The sequence below is a fragment of the Gallinula chloropus genome (genome assembly GCF_964237585.1).
Source record: "Gallinula chloropus genome assembly, chromosome: 3".
Classification (NCBI taxonomy): Eukaryota; Metazoa; Chordata; class Aves; order Gruiformes; family Rallidae; genus Gallinula; species Gallinula chloropus.
Window position 1 is genome coordinate 100,856,247 of NC_140087.1, and position 19,563 is coordinate 100,875,809.

General features: G+C 42.9%; 1 protein-coding gene across 3 annotated transcripts in view; it reads right to left on the reverse strand.

The window, feature by feature from the left end:
* The window catches only part of ARHGEF10 (Rho guanine nucleotide exchange factor 10), a gene marked incomplete at its 5' end in the record, with an annotated part of 99,843 nt that extends 80,280 nt beyond the window's left edge, over positions 1-19,563 (reverse strand). For all 3 annotated transcript variants that reach the window (XM_084260983.1, XM_084260982.1, XM_084260984.1), the window contains one exon: positions 19,527-19,563. In XM_084260983.1, coding sequence (XP_084117109.1) covers positions 19,527-19,563 — 37 coding nt within the window. The remainder of the gene's footprint in view (positions 1-19,526) is intronic.

Below are 19,563 nucleotides of genomic sequence, written 5' to 3' on the forward strand. Positions count from 1 at the left end.
AACAATGAAATCACTTGAAAAGCAATTAAGAACAGATAATGCCAATACCCTTGGTTTTTGTCATAGTGAACCAAAGCATTTTTAGGAAAACACTTCAGCAGCAGATTCTTTAAACAAGAAAACTTCACGGATTCATTTATTTGTACAGGGACTTTGGGAATTTATAGCTTCAAGTAATTTTTGCTTTCTAGCTCAAACTTCTAAGTCCATTCTTTCTTAACAGTGACAAAACACCAGTGATGGTAAGTTTCTTCTACTCCAGACTGGGATAGTTTTAAAGAAATGACCTTATGCAACTTGCTGTTAGGCCTGTTACCACACGCAAGGTGCACTTTGGTGAAGGTAGGGGGGTTGGCTTTTCAGTCCTTACCTTTGAAGAAGTAATGGGTGTAACAATTAGACCCTAACAAACCTAGGAAGCAGAGCATAGGGCCTACTTTTGTCTTTGTGAAGACCCCGCAGCAGAGATTTGGCACTGCACGCAGGGCTGAGGAGCAGGAAGAAGTGCCACCCAGTTTCACTCCATGCTATTTTCCCTACCCACAGTACTCTCAAGAACCCACAAAGATTTAAACCCCACACTACCTGGGTTTCCTGTGCGTTCATATCACCTGCGTGCAAAACATCTGTCAGAGACACTACACAGAGGAAAGACAGCCAGAGCAGCTCCAGGGAGGGATGCCCTAACCTATCAGCTTTCAGAAGCCTTCACTGCAGCACTCGATATTTTTACACAGCTGTTCAACAGTGTGCTACAAATGTTATTTAAAAAAACCTCCAAGTGACTATAAGCATAAAAATATATACTAAAATAGATAAATACATAAATAAGTTAAAAGAATATATATGAAGTTGATGGGGTTCCCCACCCCCCTTTCAGGTAACACAACATGAAAAGCAAAGTCTTGCAAGGACAATTAGATCTCCTGAGTCATGATGATATTATCAACTTGCCTACCACCCAGGACACGTTTTATATCTTTTCGATAAAACCCCCACAAAACACAGCTCTAGACTGCTTAGATTGTCATGGTAATCAGCATTCCTGCCAAGGCTCCTGTTTCTTCAGGCAGGCTGAGCCAGCGTGTTTTATCACAGCCACAAATAACAAGATCTTTCATGCAGCCTCTCTGTAGGACAAAAAGTGAACTAATTGCAAAACTAGTAAGGAACAAAAAAGGGGTTACTCTGCACTTATTGTCATGGTTTATGGCTGAGGCAGCAGGACATTCAATTTAATTTTGATGCTTTTTAAAAATCCTCTGTAAGAGGTCAGTCTTTGGATTACAGCTTTTCATTTTTGCTTTTGTCTATTAACACCATATTTTTTTTTCCCCTGAAAGATGCAAAAGCCCTGTGGAGCTCTTCCATGTGATTCACAACAATCACAGCATTCTTCCTGATTCAGCATCTGCCTGACTAGACTTTGCACTGCGAGCTACTTGGCAGTACCGTGGAAAAGGAAAAGGCAGGTGGGGGGGGGGATTTGTTCTGGGGTTTTTCTTTACATTTCCACTATTTCAAATTTGGAAAACACAAACCTGTGAAACACTAAGTAGAGTGGTTTTTATGATTACCAGTGTTGGTTAGTGATGCAGGCTGGGCAGGTAGGTAAGCAGACAACCACAAACCCACAACTTGCACGTGTGCAGTGCCACTCCGCTCACTGCACCATGCAAGTGAAACACCGCAGCAACCACTCTGGATACATCAATTGGCTCTGTTTGCTCACCCTGCAGTGGGAGGAGGTGGAAGATGAGGTTACTGGAACCAGTTGGGTCATTTCTACAGATTCAGACACCTGGGAAACTGATGCATTGCTGGAGTGAGACTCAGCTGAGGGCCACGCGCTCACCTGCTCACGGGAGGTCAGTTCTAGGATATCAGCAAAAGGAAAAGCACGGACACTTAGGAAATGATGGAGCCCCACAGGGAAATGTTGTGGGAGCAGCACCTCTGAGGTTCTGTGGCTGCCAGGTTAGGGAGCTTCTGGATGTGGATACTTCCTCAGGGTGTATAAAGTAACGCAGGTATCAGATGCCTGATAACTCCCTACTCCAGCACTTTTACACTGATGCAGCTCCCCAGGCACTCCAGTCCAGTGCAATGCCATTCCTCAGAGAGACAAGACCTGCCGCTGGCAAAAAAAAGGTAACTTGAGACACTAAAAGCAAAAGGAATGACTCAGGACCCAGGAGCAAAACCTGGTCAACAGATGTACAACTCCCCTCCAATGTACCTTTCACTTCCCCCCCAAAAAATGGAAGCATCCCACGTTTTATGACTGCAGAAAAAATCCTGACACGGGAATAGTTTTTCTCAATTAGGATTTAAAAAAACAAAAGAAAGAAAGGAAAAAAAAAAGTGCCACCTAATTTTTTTTCTTAATCGATGATGGTTGTTAATGTTGCTCTGTTTATAAATAAATAAAACATTCACTTTGCATTACAAATAAACAAGGTGGAAAACCCTGTAAATAGAGCCTGGAGAGATCCCCTAAATTGCATGATGGGACAGGGTGTTAAGATTACAAAACAGAAAAAAAAACCCAAAAAAGAGAGGATAACTGCCTTTCTCAGATTACATGTCCTTCAGAAAAGGCAGACTGGAGACAAATACCCTCACTTCAGAAAGATTTAAAACTGTATTTCAGCTTTGCATCACTTCTGCATTTGCTTAAATTCTGCTGGTGTAAACTTTAACCCTTTACATTTACTAATCCCTTGAGTCCAATACGTATTAAAAATATTAATAAAATATGCTCCTTTAAGCTTTCAGTAATATGAATCAGCCTATTATTTCATTTGATGGAAAAAGTATTTTAACAGCAAAAATAAGAGGGGGAATTTTTGCTTCAACTGACAAACTGTTCAACCTGGCAGATAAATACAGATTGCCATCACAGAAACAGAGACACCTTGAGTAACTACAGTTTCGAAAATATGCACATTTTCTACAGTGGTTGGTGTTACATCAGAACACCACAAACACTCAGAAGCACAAAGCACTTGGAAAGTCCTACAATAAATCAGGAAGACAAACAGCACAGTTACACTTGGGCTGAATCCGGCTACAGAAACCCTACAGAACTTGCAAAATTTCATGCTTCTGAAGAAAGCCCCAGTTCCTCTGACCCTTTGGCTGTAAATCAAAAGGATCAAACCAAAAAGCGCATTCCCAGCCAACTGTGCTTGCAGAGAAAAACTGAGGTGAATGGGGGAAATTCCAAAGGGTCACCCCACTGGAAATCACGGAGAGGGCAACTACTTTTTTTTTCTTTTAATGTAATTTTAAAATGCTGGGTTTTTTGAGTTGGTTTTTTGTTGGTTTTTTTTTTCCACCACCATGATAATCACAGATGGGATTTACTTCAAATAATTAGTTACTGAAAATCCAATCTGACCTTTCATCACAACTCACACGCTTAACTTTACCTGTGCCAACCACAGCAATGAGAATACAATAACTGATTCCATTTCTTTGCCTTATGTCCATACCATGCTGCAGTACTGGATGTAGAAGTGCTTCAGGAAAATTCTTGCATTTCTAAAAATTTCTATCTGGAGTTTTAAAGCACGAAAAGAGAGATCTGATAAAATAAAAACATTGCCCTCAAATTAAATTAAACCTGAAAGTTCAAATTCAGGATTAGAAAAAGGAATATGACACAGAATCACAGGCTGGTTTGGGTAGGAAGGGACCTCGAAGACCATCCAGTTCCCACCCCCTGCCATGGGCAGGGACACCCTTCACTAGCCCAGGCTGCCCAAAGCCCCATCCAGCCTGGCTTTCAACACTGCCAGGGAGGGGGCAGCCACAGCTTCTCTGGGCAACCTATGCCAGGGTCTCACCACCCTCACAGGGAAGAGTATCTTCCTAGTATCTAAATCTGCCCTTTTATATTTTAAAAACCCATTACCCCTTGCCCTGTCACTCCATGCACTTATAAACAGTCCCTCCCCATCATTCCTGAAGGCCCGTCTAGGTACTGGAAGGCTGCAGTAAGATCTCTCCAGAGTCTTCCCCAGGCTGAACAAGCCCAACTCTCTCAGCCTGTCCTCATATGAGAGGCGCTTCAGTCATCTGATCATCGTTGTACGCCTCCTCTGCACTCGCTCTAACAGGCCCATGTCCTTCTTGTACTGGGGTCCCCGGAGGTGGACACAGTACTCCAGGTAGGGTCTCAGGAGAACAGACTAGAGGGGGAGAATCCCCTCCCTCAACCTGCTGATCATGATGCTTTTGATGCAGCCCAGAACATGGTTGGCTTTCTAGTCTGCAAGCGCGCATTGTTGCCTCATGCTGAGCTTTACATCAATCAACACCCCAGACCTGTAGTTCTGCTTGGGATTGCCCCAACCCATGTTCAGGACCTTGTACTTGACCTTGTTGAACTTGATGCAGTTTGCATAGATCCATCTCTTCAGCCTGTCAAGGTCCCTCTGGATGGCATCCCTTCCCTCCAGTGGTGAACCCCATCACGCAGTTTGGTATAACTGGCAAACTTGCTGAGGATGCACTCAAACCCATGGTATGTTTCCTAAAAAGATGTGCCTGTCCCAGTACCAACCCCTGAAGAATGCCACTCCTCAGTGGTCTCCATTTGGACATTGAGACACTGACCACAACTCTTTCAAGTGTGACCATCCAGCCAATTCCTTAGTTGAATCCATGTCTTTCCCATTTGGAGACAAAGAATGTCAATGCACAGCATTAAATGCTTTGTACAGTTCAAGGTAGGTGATGTCTGTCACACTTCCCTTGCGCACCAATGTTGTAACCCCATTGTAGAAGGCCACCAAATTTGTCAGGCAGGATGAGCCCTTAATGAAGCCCTGTTGGCTGTCACCAATCACGTCCTTATTTTCACTGTGCTTGAGCAGTTTCCAGGGGAATCTGCTCCATGATCTTGCCAAGCACAGAGGCGAGAACGACTGATGTATATAGTGCCCCAGTTCTTCTTGTTCCTTTTTAAAAATGGGGGTTATGCTTCTCCTTTTCCAGTCAGCGAGAACTTCACCAGAGTGCCATGACTTTCTCAAATATGATAGAGAGTGGATGTTCTGGATTGGTATGGCAAGTTTTTGGTAGAGGTGGGGAGGCTACAGGAGTGGCTTCTGCAAAAAGTTGCTAGAAGCTTTCCTAGGTCTGCCAGAGCCAATACCAGCTGGCTCCAAGACAGACCCGCCTCTGACCAAGGCCAAGCCAACCAGCGACAGTGGTAGTGCCTCTGTGATAACATATTTAAGTAAAACAAAAAAAACCCCAAAACTGCAAGATAAAACCCAAAACAACAAGCAGCAGATTTTTTCTGCTAGAGAAGGGAGTGAGAAGACATAACAAATTTTGCAGACATTAAGGTCAGTGAAGGAGGGGGACAAGGTGCTCCAGGCACCAGAGAAGAGATGCCCCTGTAGCCTGTGGAGAAGTCCATAGTGAAGCAGACTGTCCCCCTGCAGCCCATGGAAGATGATGGGAAGTAGAGATTCCACCTGCAGCCCTTGGAAGACACCATGGTAGAGAAGATGGAGCCGTCTGAAGGAGACTGTGACCTTGTGGGGAGCCTGTGCTGGAGCAAGTTCCTGTCAGGACATGCAACCCATGGAGAAAAGCCAATGCCAGAGTAGGTTTGCTGGTGGGACTTGTGAGCCCATGGGGGCAATGCTGCAGCAGTCTGTTCCTGAAGGCCTGCACCCCATGGAAGCCATGCCAGGGAATTTGGTGAAGACCTGAAGCCCTGCTGGGAAGCACTCATGTTGGAGAAGCTCATGGAGGACTGTCTCCCGTGAGTGGGACCCCAGAGCCAATACCAGCTGAGAAGGGGCAGAGTGTTAGGACGTCTTTCCCCTGAGGAGAAAGGAGCAGCAGAGACAACATGGGATGAACTGACTACAACCCCATTCCCCACTCTCCTGTGTCCCTTGAAGGAACAAGGGAGAGAATTCAGGCATAAGGTTGAGCAATGCATTTTGTCAGGCCCCATGGACTTGTACACCTTCCAGGTTCTTTAGATGGTCTCAAAGCTGACTTTCTCCTACAGTGGGCAGTTCTTCATTCTCTTAGTCTCTGACTGCATTCTGCGACCTGGGCAGTGTGACTAGAGCTCCTGCTGATGGAGACTGAGGGGAAAAAATGTCAGTGAATACCTCAGCCTTCTCCACATCCTGGGTATCTAGGCCTCCTGTTTCATTTTGGAGGGGCACACATTTTCCCTCATCTTCCTCTTACTACTGACACACCTATAGAAACTTTTCTTCTTATCCTTGACATCACTGGCCAGATTTAATTCTATCAGGGCCTTAGCTTTTCTATCCTGATCCCTGGCTGCTTGGACCTTTTCTCTGTATTCCTCCCAGAACACCTGCCCTTGTCTCCAGCCTTTGTAGGCTTCTTTTTTGCGCTTGGTTTTGCCCAGGAGCTCCTTGGTCATCCATGCAAGCCTCGGTGGTTTTTGCCTGACTTTTTCTTCCTCAGGATACATTGCTCCTGAGCTTGAACAAGGTGAGCCTTGAAGGCTAGCCAGCTGCCTTGGGGCCCTCTTCCCCCCACAGCTTTGTGCCATGGTACTCAACCAAGGAGGTCTCTAAAGAGGCCAAAGTCTGCTCTCCTGAAGGCCAGAGTAGTGAGTATACTGTACATGCTACTTGATGCCCCAAGGATTTTTAATTCCATCATGTCCACTGCAGCCAAGGCCACCCTGAAGCTTTGGATCCCCTACCAACCCCTTTGTGAGAACAAGGTCCTGCATGACACCTCTCTTCGTTGGCTCCTCTATCATTTGGAGGACGTTATCAACGATATACTCCAGGAACCTCCTGGATTGCTTGTGTCCAGCTGCCTTGTGCCTCCAACAGATACTGGGTGGATGAAGTCCCCCCATGAGGACCAGGGCTTATGAACATGAGGCTGCTTCTATCTGTCTATAGAGGGACTCATCCGCTCGGTCTCCCTTGTCAGGTGGCCTGTAGCAGGCCCCCACTACAGTGTCCCCTGTCCCTGCCCTCCCTTTAACCCTAATCTGCAATTTTTAAATGCACTTTTTTTTTTTTTGTCAACATGATAATCACAGATTGCTTTGCATTACAGAGGCTGCCTGGAATTACTCCAAATAATTAAATTAGTTACTAAAAATCTCTTAAATGTTAGCACAACACTCCGATTGCTGACTTCCTTTTTTCCCCATGACATGTTACCCAGGGAAATGATTTTTTTCTTAAGCTGACTTCAAAAACAAGCTCACTTGGGCTGTGTTTACAGAGACCTGCTGGGGCATGAGCAAATTTGAACAATTTCTGGTTGCTCTGCCAATTGCAAAGCATTCTTGGCACCATCTGCCTTCCCATTCATTTTCCTTAAACTATTTATAGTTCAACATAATACAGCTAAAAGTTACAAGTTTAAGAGTGACATTAATTCTAAAGCCAGCATTAAGCTATAGCAAAGCTTCCTTAACAGATTTCTTCAACAGCTTAACGCAGAGATACAGAAATAAGGCAAAATTGCTCTGCACCTCCTATCAAGTGCAGTTGGGATGCAGTACAAACACACAAGAATTGGAAAAAAAACAACCCAAAAAACCAAAACACACCAAACCACACCACCCCAAAACTGTCCTCCATTGCAGCCACGTAAATCACAGAATCACAGAATTGTAGGGGTTGGAAGGGGCCTCAAGAGATCATCAGGTTCAACCCTCCTGATGAAGCAGGTTCCTTAGGACAGATCGCACAGGTAGGCATCCAGATGGGTCTTGAACGTCTCCAGAGGAGACTCCACAACCCCCCTGGGCAGCCTATTCCAGTGCTTTGTCACCCTTACTGTGAAAAAGTTCTTCCACATATTGGTGCAGAACTTGCTGTGCTCCAACTTGCAGCCATTGTCCCTTGTCCTATCTCCACAGAGCACTGAAAAGGGGCTGGCCATTTCCCCCTGTGTCCTACACTTGAGATATTTATAAACATTAACCAGATTCCCTCTTAGTCTTCTTTTCTCAAGGCTGAACAGTCCCAGCTCACTCAGCCTTTCCTCATAGGGGAGATGTTCCAGGCCTTTAATCATCTTCATAGCCCTCCTCTGGACTCTCTCCAGGAGATCCCTGTCTTTTTTATACCAGGGAGCCCAGAACTGGACACAATACTCCAGGTGTGGCCTGACCAGGGCAGAGTAGAAGGGGAGGATCACCTCCTTTGACCTGTTTCAGAGACAACCCTGAAGAAGTCAACCAAGTTCCTTCCATGGAAAACTATGATGATGGAAGAAACAACCAGAACCCCAAGCGGGAACAGCTCAGCAGCCTTGGGCAGAGTAACAACAGATCTGGAAGCCCTGCACATAAACAGGCACGCTGCCATCAAGAAACAGCAGTACTTTATGTTCTGTTTTAAGGTTGGAGAAATACCTTCAGAAACTGAGTAAGGTTTCTGGGCAATTAGGAATGTCATCCTCACGATCATTTGTAGCTTTTTTTCTTTGAAGTCAGCAGGGAGCCATGGATCAAACAGAGGAAAGATACCTATTATATTTGAATGACACTATGACAAAGTTCTCTAAAGATTGCAGGACATGGTAAATATGCATGGTCTCAGAAGGGAAGATTAGTTTTCATTTCTCCTCCTAACATTGATTTGTATTCCAACGCATTAACTTTTTTTTGGGGGGTGGGGGTGGTGGTGAGGAGAGATGGGGAGAGTGGGGCACCGGGGTTGGAGGACAGGACTTTGGATTGCATCAAGACACTTAGGAGTGCATAACCCACTTTCCTTCAAATTGTCTCCAAATTCCTGAGTATACTGAAACACAAAATTCTTCCTGTAAAAAATATTTTAGAAGTTTACTATCTCACAATATTTTTAGATAATATAAAATCTGATAACTTACAAAGGTCACAAACCAAAGCAAACAGCCAGGCTTATTATTAACCCTAACGCAGATGAGACATGCTTGCCTTTTCAGACTCTTTAGAAGTAAGAGGTAAAGTCTGTCCAGCTCCTTACCCAAGTGTACAAGGCACTAGACAACAACAAGAAAGAGTAGCATGCAGATAACAATAACTGCTTTTGAAACTATTGTTCCTTTTCTAAAACTAATGGTTTGGGCACAAACACACCATGCTGACTGTGCTCCCTGATGAATGCATATGCAGCAGGAACTTCCAAAAGGTTGTAAGAGACTCAGTCACCACTGGATAGCCCCTAGCTTTAGCAGTGATTAGATTGCATTCCTAGAGCTAGAAAGCAACACGCTATTTTCTACCTGCAACCACTGCTTCTTCAGTGTCAGGACAGAAAACTGAAGGTAAATATCCTTTTGCACCAGTACTCAGCTTACGCATCTCTCTTCTGTCTTCCCCAAATGACACCTCTACTGTACCTGTGCAGGGTGAGGCAGGACCGCCCCCCCCCCCCCCCCCCCCCCCCCCCAAGAGAAGGCTGGCTTTCAGAGCACAGCACTCCTGCAAATGCTGCCCTTCACTAACACTTCCACATCACAGTGGGATATATGCCAGCACACCGCTGGCATCCATAAATCAGCTCCTCACATGGTCAATGCAGGTGAAGAACATCTATTCTAGTGGGGGGGAAGAAACATCTAAAGCCAAGCTCTGTATGCAAAAAACCACCTGAGTGAGTACTTCTTCCCATGGGAAGCAGATCAGAGAGCCGTGGACTCACACTCCCCTTTCACTTGCAGATGCTCTAAGCTGCGCTGCAGGAAACCCGGGTCCCCACGGTACAGGCGTGATGCTAATTACACTCAGCTCCTGCGCGCATCCAAAGCATGACCGCAGCGGCAGCGCTACAAGTCTCTGTGGAAAACAGTTACAAGAAAACCCCAACAGAACTAAACCGTACACATTCATGCAAAAATGTGTTTCCAGTGATGGAAACAAAAAGCAAAACCACACGAATTAACAGGCACTCCCTCCAAATAAACAAAAGAATAAGTAAAAATGCCTCTTTGGTATATCATAAGTACACACAGCAAACACTAATTACGTTGTTGAGCATGCACAACAGGTTGTTATTCTTCTGCATAGAAGACAAGCTCAAAATTGAAGTCGAAAGAACGATGATTCTGCAAGCTTAAGTTTTAGAAAGAGACTGCAAACTACAGCATGCCAAATACTTACACATTTTGTTTCTTGAAACAAAGCCCAGATTTGTGGACATTCGGAAAGATTTACAAGCACCAAAACCACTGAACCTTACAAACTACTCCAGTGCTAAAAATTAAGCTTAAAGTTCGATAATAATTAAAAGAATCATGTTGAAAAAACCCCAGAAGTCTAAAATAAAAACATTAGACATTAATTAGGCTATCCAGAGAGGAGCAGCAGCAGAATCACCCGCAAGACCTGTACTCCCTTGTAACTCTACAAGATGCTTTTCAGTGCTGGCTATGTCATAACCAGAAAGGTTGCTATGTAAAATCAGCTGCCTTCATACTCAGCATGCTGGTGACGCTGGTTATTGTCTGCCACAGCCAGAAACATAGACCAAGCCTGGTCCCTGGACAAACAGGTCTTTTCCACCTCTGCACCACAGTAGTAGATTTGCCATTAAAATTTCACCATGAAATGTTGCTGATGTGCAGGTTTTGAAGTCCTTAAAAGGAGATTCTGTAAGAAAAGTACGTACAGCCATTAGAAAACTGCATGAATACATGCTAGATCCCTATTTATGATGAAAATCCATCTATCCCTACTGAAGTCTATTAGCTTTACATCAGAATTAAAGGAATACTAATATACTTAATAGTACCAAGGATAACAGTCCGAATAATAAATGCCACCAGGCACCTAACATGAGGTATAGCAGTGAAACCACAAAAGCTACCTTGCTGTCTGATGTCTGATGGATGCTGACGATGGCTGTGCAGCCTCAGCTACTGTGCGCACAAACCACTAAACTCACCTACAACGGCTGCCGAATGCACAGTCCATGCAGGGAATGGGGAAGTTAGAGAGCTTGAATAAAACAGAAGGACTACAAAGTCACTGAGAAAACGAAGCATCTAGTTCTGGGAGGACAGGGATGGGGCATGTTGACTAACCACAGGATACAGGTGTCACAAAGAAACAAGGAAAAATTTCTAGGAAATGTAATTTTGGCCTCATCATTGATATACTTCAAACTGCTGCTTTCTGCTTCACATTTTTTCCTAGCAGATACCATCTATTAATATCTAGTTTTCCAAATAATTACTTTTTGCATTGCAGCCATCACTGTTTAATGGTTTGAGGAATACACATTTCTCTAAGACAGTGTTTCATTCTGATTGGCAAAACGAAACTGCTCTACCATCTCAGAATACCTTGGACTGAAAGGCTTTTAAGAGTAATGGGGATTCCCGTGAAGCAGAAAGCTGCAGAGAGAGACCCTGGGGGCCCAAAACAGCGGGCATGAGATCCACTTCTACAGAAAGGCAACATGCATTTCAGGTGCACAAACTGCAGAGCATCCTAAAAAGAGCTGAAACCCACCCAGGCAAAAGCTTAAGTACCCCAGGTCTTGGATCATGCCTAGTGACATCTTTCCACCAGACTGACATTTTGGATATAAGGTATCAGAGGATTTGGCTTCACTTTTGGATCATGTTCCTTTCTCTACCTTGCGGGCAGCTGCACATACTTCTCAGACCTTGTGCCTAAATTCTGGGTCATTGGTCAAGGCTTGAACAACTCTTTATCTAGCAGTGTCAAAACTGAAGCACTTGCTAGCACTCCAAAAGCAGCACCTGCCTTATCAGCATCAGAGGCATTCAAATGCTCAGCATCTTTACAGGGTAACAGCCCAGGCAGGGCTCAGAAGATGCACAAGGCATCAATTCATCTTTTGGGACACAGTGCCACAGGTTCCTTTTTCTCAACAACCACCCCACCTAACTGCACTGTGTGCGACCTGTTCAACACATGCTCAAAAACTTCTACAGCTACTTATTTACAGCACTTTTTACTATAGGAAAATTTAGAACAGAACAGTTGTGCTCTGTGTAAATCCAGGAACTGTTTTCTGTTGTTACCCCTTTGCCCAGCACTAGGCAACAGACTGACTTGTAAACAAAGTTTTGTATGTGCACAGTTTGACAAACCCATTATCCCAGCAACTAACAGGGAGAAGCTTTACACATTCCTTCCATTTGTTTTATTTACTGATTTAATGTGTCCCACTCTTCTTTGCCCTTACATGCTATGGTCCTGTTACAGCCCAAACACTGTATACCTGAGGAACTCAATAACTCATGAAAATGGTAATTCTTAGATCAAGACTCAGTAACTGTTCAAAGTCCTGTTTTACAGCATACTTGTAACACAGCTTCCACCAGAAATTCTATCACCTCAGTGGACACTGACTTCAGCAGGGCAACGATGGCATTTTTTGGAGGACCTTTCAGTTCATTAACCTCAGTCCTTCTCATTGTTGCCTTTCATTAGCCATGGAGGGGAAAGGAAGCCCTGCCTTGGCCAAAGACAGCTGACTAAACCCAACCTGACAACTCTGCAATCCACAAAGGAAGTCAGGAAGGAATGTGTGGCTGGGAAGTGTTCTTCATGTGCAAACATGAGTAGGTCACCATTGGATAGGCAGATGGGAAAGAGCAATCCCAGCCACAGTTAATTTTACCTCCACCTTCCTTTGCAATACAGGAGGCTGTTACAATCCTCCAGACACATTACACTGAACCAAGTCACTCCTCCCAGGGCATTTCCCTTACTATCTCCATGCAACATACAGAACTGGGAATACAGAGTTGTGCGTCAGTGTGGGCATACCCATGGCACAGGAACACACAGGTCCTTGCTCCAACTACTGGAAAAACCTGAACCAGCATAACAAAAGACTTTTGAGGATCTATCACACTTTCCCCTAACTGAAGCTGTTGAGCTCAACAACAGATAACTTCACCATGAGATGTATTCCTGTAGTCACCCTTCATTAGCAGACTAAATCACCTTCTGAATTCACTCTAATGAAGCTATGATGAGGTCACCTATCCCAGAAAGATTAGCTTAACGAGGAAGAAAAAAAGAAAAATCTATACAGGAGCCTGGAGAAGTTTGCCCAAAAAAAATGTTTTATCACGTATGTTTTCCTTAGATTGCTAGGCATAGCTTCAGCTCTTCTCTGTAGCAAAAGCAAGCAGCACCTAATAAATGTTTCATTTAATAATTCAGACACTTTATTTAACTTATCATAATGCAAACAAGTTTTTACCCATGCTCATACACAAGATAAAAGAATTATTACAATGTATAAAAAGAGTTAATCTGTCTGTAAACTCTGGAGTGAAATCATTACAGAGGCTTTAGGCACGGTTAGTGAATACTTGTCAGGATCAGTGAAATGGAATTAGAAAAAGACTCAAACCAAAAAACTCCCAGCAATTTTTCCTGGCCAGTTAAGGCTAGACATAGGCTATAAAGAGGGAAAAGAAGAAAAGACAGAAACAATTCATGCCTCTCCTTATATGTTGAGTCACTGAAACTAAGATGTCAAACTGAGCCTACACTGAGCTTATTCATTGCAAGAATACTCAAAAAAACAGTACAAGTTTCCTTATAATTTGTTTGTCATTTAGGCAAGTGGTACTCGTTATCCCAGACCAGAGATAAACTTTTGCTGTCATCATCAATTTCTCTCCCAGACCAACACACCTTGTCCCTGCACACAGCAAGTCCAGTCCATCAGTAAAGTCACCTTACAAAACAACTGAGTGAATCGAAAAACACAGCTATAACTTACTATTCACAAAGAAAACATCAAATACTATCAAAAGGATTAAGTCAAGCTCTCAGAAATCTGTGACAGCAAATAACATTTGATCATTTAATAAATTATACACATCTAGCAAAAACTTTACTGGATTGCTTCAGAACAAAATAAAATAGAATTACATCAATGTAAACTGTGTTTTCTTTGTTGATTCCAAACCACAAAATAAGTTATTTATTAATCTGTTCATTTTCTTTCTACTTCTTGTTGTTCCAAACACTCAAATATACTTGGGCTAGAAGAAAAAACACATAATTAGGAGTGACATGTGACACTGTAGCTGCAGTTCTGCAATGGGAATTTTCTTGTTCCTCTTTGTTACACAGCTTGTCTGAGTTGTCACACAAAATAATTGATCCTTACCTTAAACAATGCATTTTCCTTTATTTACTGAGAGAAATGTGATCTTTAGAAACAAATAAATTGTTCTGTTACAGATGGGATGTCAGACACCAGCAAGCTACTGCCAGCTTCAAAAACAAGGGACCATTCATAACTACAAATCATATTCTGTTCTCATTCCTCTGAAATCTTGGCTCTCCTTTGGCCATCATTTGTAACTGTCTGTATGCTGACAATAGATATCTAACAAACAATGCCATTTAGCCCAAGACCAACTCCCTTTATAGCTGCAGTTTAATTTAAGCAATGTTCTTATTTCAGTCCCCCAATCACAGTAAGTAACGTGTTTTTACTTTACTTTGGTCTGAAATAGGAGCTTATGTGCCCCCAGTGCTCTTCATGTCTATAAACCAAATCGTAAAACATACAAGCGCTTTTCTTGTCAATAGTATAAAAGCCCAAATTTAACTGCCTCTTGTCTCAGTCACAAAATTAGCTTGTAAAACAGTTAATAAATATGTAATAATACATAAACTAAGAAATCCTTCACTAAAGAGCACAAAAGGTATCTAAATCTGAAAGAAATATATATAGCACACAATAAAAAGCCGTTCCCCTAGCAGAGAAAAATCAGTCATCTCTACAGCAAAGCATGGCAGACATTCAGCAGCTCCCTACCGGGGTTAGTAAAAGCTTTTTTCTACATTTTTTTGGTTACAACATGCAGTCATCCAAAGGGGAACCTGTGTGAGAGTGTAGTAGTTCCTACTTCACTCTTACCCTCAGAGTCTAGCCAGACTTCCTTCTCGGGGACAGAGGAACTAGGACTATTTTAGTGTTCCGGCACTGGCAGGCAAACAACAAAAGATAATCGCAGGAGGGGACAATCACAGCACTCCATCGCATACAGGATATCCACATTTAAGTCCTTGGCCTCCCCGCTCTGTGTCTCTCTGCATCAGGAACAAATAAATATCCCACTCACAGCCCTAGAGAGCTCAGCATTTACATAAAAAGTTTCATTAGTCAATGTCTAGGAGATATCCTTGGTATGTTTTCAGGTTGGTTAAAAATATCCAAAAATCCCAAAGCACCAAATTCCATCCCACTGAAGAACATCTTAGACCCCAAACCTCAGCAGAACAAGATTTCTTGCCAGCTTTAGCCACAGTTTTGTGGATGGTGGTGTAGGTGAGTGAACGTCCATCTCTCCACTACCTGGTCTTTAAGGGCACGTCACACTTTCCAAATGAAGAGTTACAAGAGATTGTCTCTCAGGTAAAGAGAGTATTTGGCAGTAATACAAAGACTATGCTACCAAATTCAGTCTCTCAATGTCCTTGTATGAAGATCAGAATTTCAGTATTTCACTTCAAAAATTTAATATAAATAATATGTTAATTTCCTACATGTGGGAAACAAAATGTATCAAGTGTTCACCATTCAAGAACTGTAGTGCATTGCAGCCATACTCAGAATCTCATCACTATAGAGTAACCTACCTTGATAGACTCAACTAGTTATAGAACAGCTTAAAGGAGGTTATTTCAGGTCTTACAACTATTGTAAAAGGCAACTCAGCGTAGGACAAGTGGAATGAATTGCTGGCCAGTATACTTAGTATGAGGAAATACACCAAACAGTTTCTAATAGATTTCACAGAGAAACCATGAGGTATAGTGCCATGTACCAGAAACAGTGAGAGACACACTCACTCAGAGATGAACATGCAAAGCCAGAAGCCTGTTTGACACAGAGAGCACACCCCTCCCTGGCTTCCCTCAGCATGAAGCTGTCTGTCAGGTATCCATCCTGCTGAGCAAACAGAGCTGGTTTTCTCCTTCTCAAACAGGCCCTGATAAATGCCTATTAGGTCCTCACTTAAAGAAAAGGACTTCTACTTTGCAAGGCTGTAAGATGTTTTTCAAGTTAAGAACTGAAAAGCAGACACCACATCTAACAGAAGTAGTAATAGCATAAAGCCCAGGCCATCCCATGTAAACACCATGCTAGTATTAAACATCCAGTCTCCAGTCCCAGCTGGTCAGAGTGATGACGACTCCTCTACAGTACATGCATGATCCAATCCCTCAGAATTATGAGCTTTTGAAATCCTTGCTGCACAGTCTGCAGTGCACAGCATACCCTTTTCTTAACTAAAAGGGTTTGGCTAAGGATTCTCTCTATTACAGCAACCAATTAAAAACATAATTATAACTTACAGCTATGATAACATTTGCCATTTTCATTTAGCTTTTGTAAAAGGGTTTTGTTGATAGAAGAAGAATCATCCTCCATCTTATTTCAGAAAATAGCCATGAAAATTTTTAATGTATTACATCTTGGAAGCCAGCATTTTGTTCATAAATTCATATGCAGAGACATGCTAAAGAAAGGAACATAAGCTGGTACTATCATCTGAAGTGTCAGTTTTGGAAGCAGTTTTCTGGATTATACTCGTAGCCAAGGAAGCCTTTGCACCTACTCCCCCTCCAGCTGCTCCCTGGCTGCTAACACATAATGCATTTAAAAAGTACAGAGAAAAATACTATAGAATTTTTAATCATGCCTCAAAAAAGTACCTCTTTTTAATGCAGTCTGGAGGAAGGAGCATACAGGCATTAATTTTTCTAAAGTTCCTCAGTACTTGAATTTGCTTTGGGGTAATGGAATTAACCAGCACAGACTTGTCGCTGCTTAATTAACAATGCATGAATGGAATGTCCAAACAGCTAGGAGCAGATATGTTGCATAAAGCATAATAAATGAAATAAATAAAGGTTAAATATGTTATCTTCTTCTATTGCATGCAGTTTTTCCCTACAGGTTGAAAAAGCTCTACTACTGACCTTAACTTTACCTTAACATGAACAAGGTAGATATTCAGATGCATTATTTCTAATGAAAAGACATTACTTAACATTATTTTAATCACGTAGGCTTCATATACAGTTGCACAACATATCTGTGACAAAGATGAAGCTTTAGCATTATGTTTTTTCCCTTCGTATACATTACAGAATCACAGAATCACTGGGTAAACCATATCCCTGAGCACCTCATCTACCCGTCTTTTAAATACATCCAGGATCCATGACTCAACCACCTCCCTGGGCAGCCTGTTCCAATGCCCAATAACCCTTTTGGTGAAGACTTTTTTTCCTAATGTCTAATCTGAACCTGCCCTGGTGCAGCTTGAGTCCATTCCCCCTTGTCCTATCACCTGTTGCTTGGGTGAAAAGACCAACAACCTCCTTGCAGGTAATTGTAGGCAGTGATAAGGTCCCCCCTCTGCCTCCTGTTCTCCAGGCTAAACAACCCCAGTTCCCTCAGCTGCTCATCATAAGGTTTGCTCTCCAGCCCCTTCCCCAGCATGGTTGCCCTTCTCTGGACACACTCCAGGGCCTTGAAGTCTCTCTTGTAGTAAGGAGCCCAAAACTGGACACAGTACTTGAGGTGTGGCCTCACCAATGACGAGTAAAGGGGCACAACCACTTCTCCGGACCTGCTGGCCACAATGTTTATGATACAGGCCAGGATGCTGTTGGCCAACTTGGCCACCTGGGCACACTGCTGGCTCATATTCAGCCTGCAGTCAGCCAATACCCCTAGGTCCTTCTCTGCCAGGCAGCTCTCCAGCCAGTCTCCCCCAAGCCTGCAGTGCTGCATGGGGTTGTTATGTCCCAAGTACAGGACTCTGCACTTGGCCTTGTTGAACCTCATCTGATCCAGTCTCTTCAGATCCAGTTGAAGAGCCTCCCTACTCTCAGGCAGATTGACACTTCCTCCCAGCTTAGTGTCATCTGCAAACTTACTGAAGGAACATTCAATCCCTTCATGCAGGTCATGATAAAGATACTGAACAGGACTGGACCCAGAACTGAGCCCTGGGGAGCACCAACTTTAGAAAGAAGAAAAAAAAAAAAAGCAAAAAGCAAATTATTTTCATCTGTGTCCTGAGCTGGGGATTTTAGAATCATTATGCAAAGGATTCTGCACCCAATAAAGTATCCTTCCCATCATGAGCCACAGCAACCCACCAACACACCCACTGTGTGGGTGCACTGGCAGGTGCTGCTCATCCCTTCTGAGCAGATACCAAGGGTGGCCAGAGGATTAACATGCCAGAACAATCCCTCAACCTTTACAAAAAAGTCCTATAAATCTCCTTCAATTGTTATATGTGTTTGTAGCTGTACTTCACTCAAAAACCTCCACCTGCAAAATGGCTAATGAGAATTATCTAGAAAATTAACTAGAGTATATGTTTGTGTAACTTTTAGTGTAATTTGGTGTCAGATTTACCTACACTTACATTCCTTTTAATCTTTTTTAAAGCGAGTTAGCAACAGTGAAGTAAAAAAAAAAAAAAGTATGAGTTCCAATAATTTCAGACAAAGCTTCTTGAGATGAAAGAGAAAGCACCCACTGACACGAGATCAGGTAGAACAGAACCTCAGTTTATGTTAAATTAAGTCTAATCTCAGCCTATTAAAGCATGACATGTCTGAAAACAAGGACCCGATACACATAATTCTACATGTCACAAAGAACTCTGCAGAGAAAGAACCTGAATTCTGGAACTGCACTGACCTGTGTCACCCCGACTTTCCATCAGAGTACCCCACATGCTGACAGGCTGCAAAGCTGGGGTTGGGGCCACAATTATCAGCCACCTTTGAAAAATGGCAGCCCCTGCTGAATGGAAATTTCAATTCCTTAGGGACAACTCCTCTTCCCCCTCAGCACTATGTTGCTTTGGAGATGGATTACCCAATAGAGTGAGTTTCACAGGAACTGTCACTAAACTAAACAGAGCTAAATTCAGGATCCTGACCACATAGATTGTGGAATCTAGGACAGGAAAAGCTTGTTTGCCAACAGTAGCCTCAGTGATACCTCAGAGCATAAATAAAACTGTCAACAATGCTGGCCAGATATCTAAGCCATTAAAAGCTGATTTCACAACTTTCTGCTTCTTTCACATTCGAGATTTCCTAGGTAGTATCTAATAATAGACCTTTACCTGTCACAGCATCTATGAGAAAGGAGTCTTCATTTAGGGTGGCAATTCCAAAATTCCTAAATAGTAATGACTGAACAAAACTAAGCAAAACTCTTTCACACTTAAATGGCTTCATATAGGTTTCAGTTCTGTGTGAACAATAAGTAAAATGTCTTACAACCAAAAACGTATCCTATTAATATACAGAGATACATAGATCAGTGTATATAATACAGTGTAAGCATCTCTTGCAGGTTTCTTCCCATCATACTCTCACAATGTGAGCAAGCAAGGCCAAAGAAGACGACAGGGTAGATAAGAGCTCATGTTTCAGCACAATGCCACTGGGACTGAGAGTCAGATTTTTACAGCAAAATTGGCTTGAAACCCCAAATTATTTCAATTACCTTCTGGTGGTGGGGGAGGGAATTCCTCTGTGTCCAT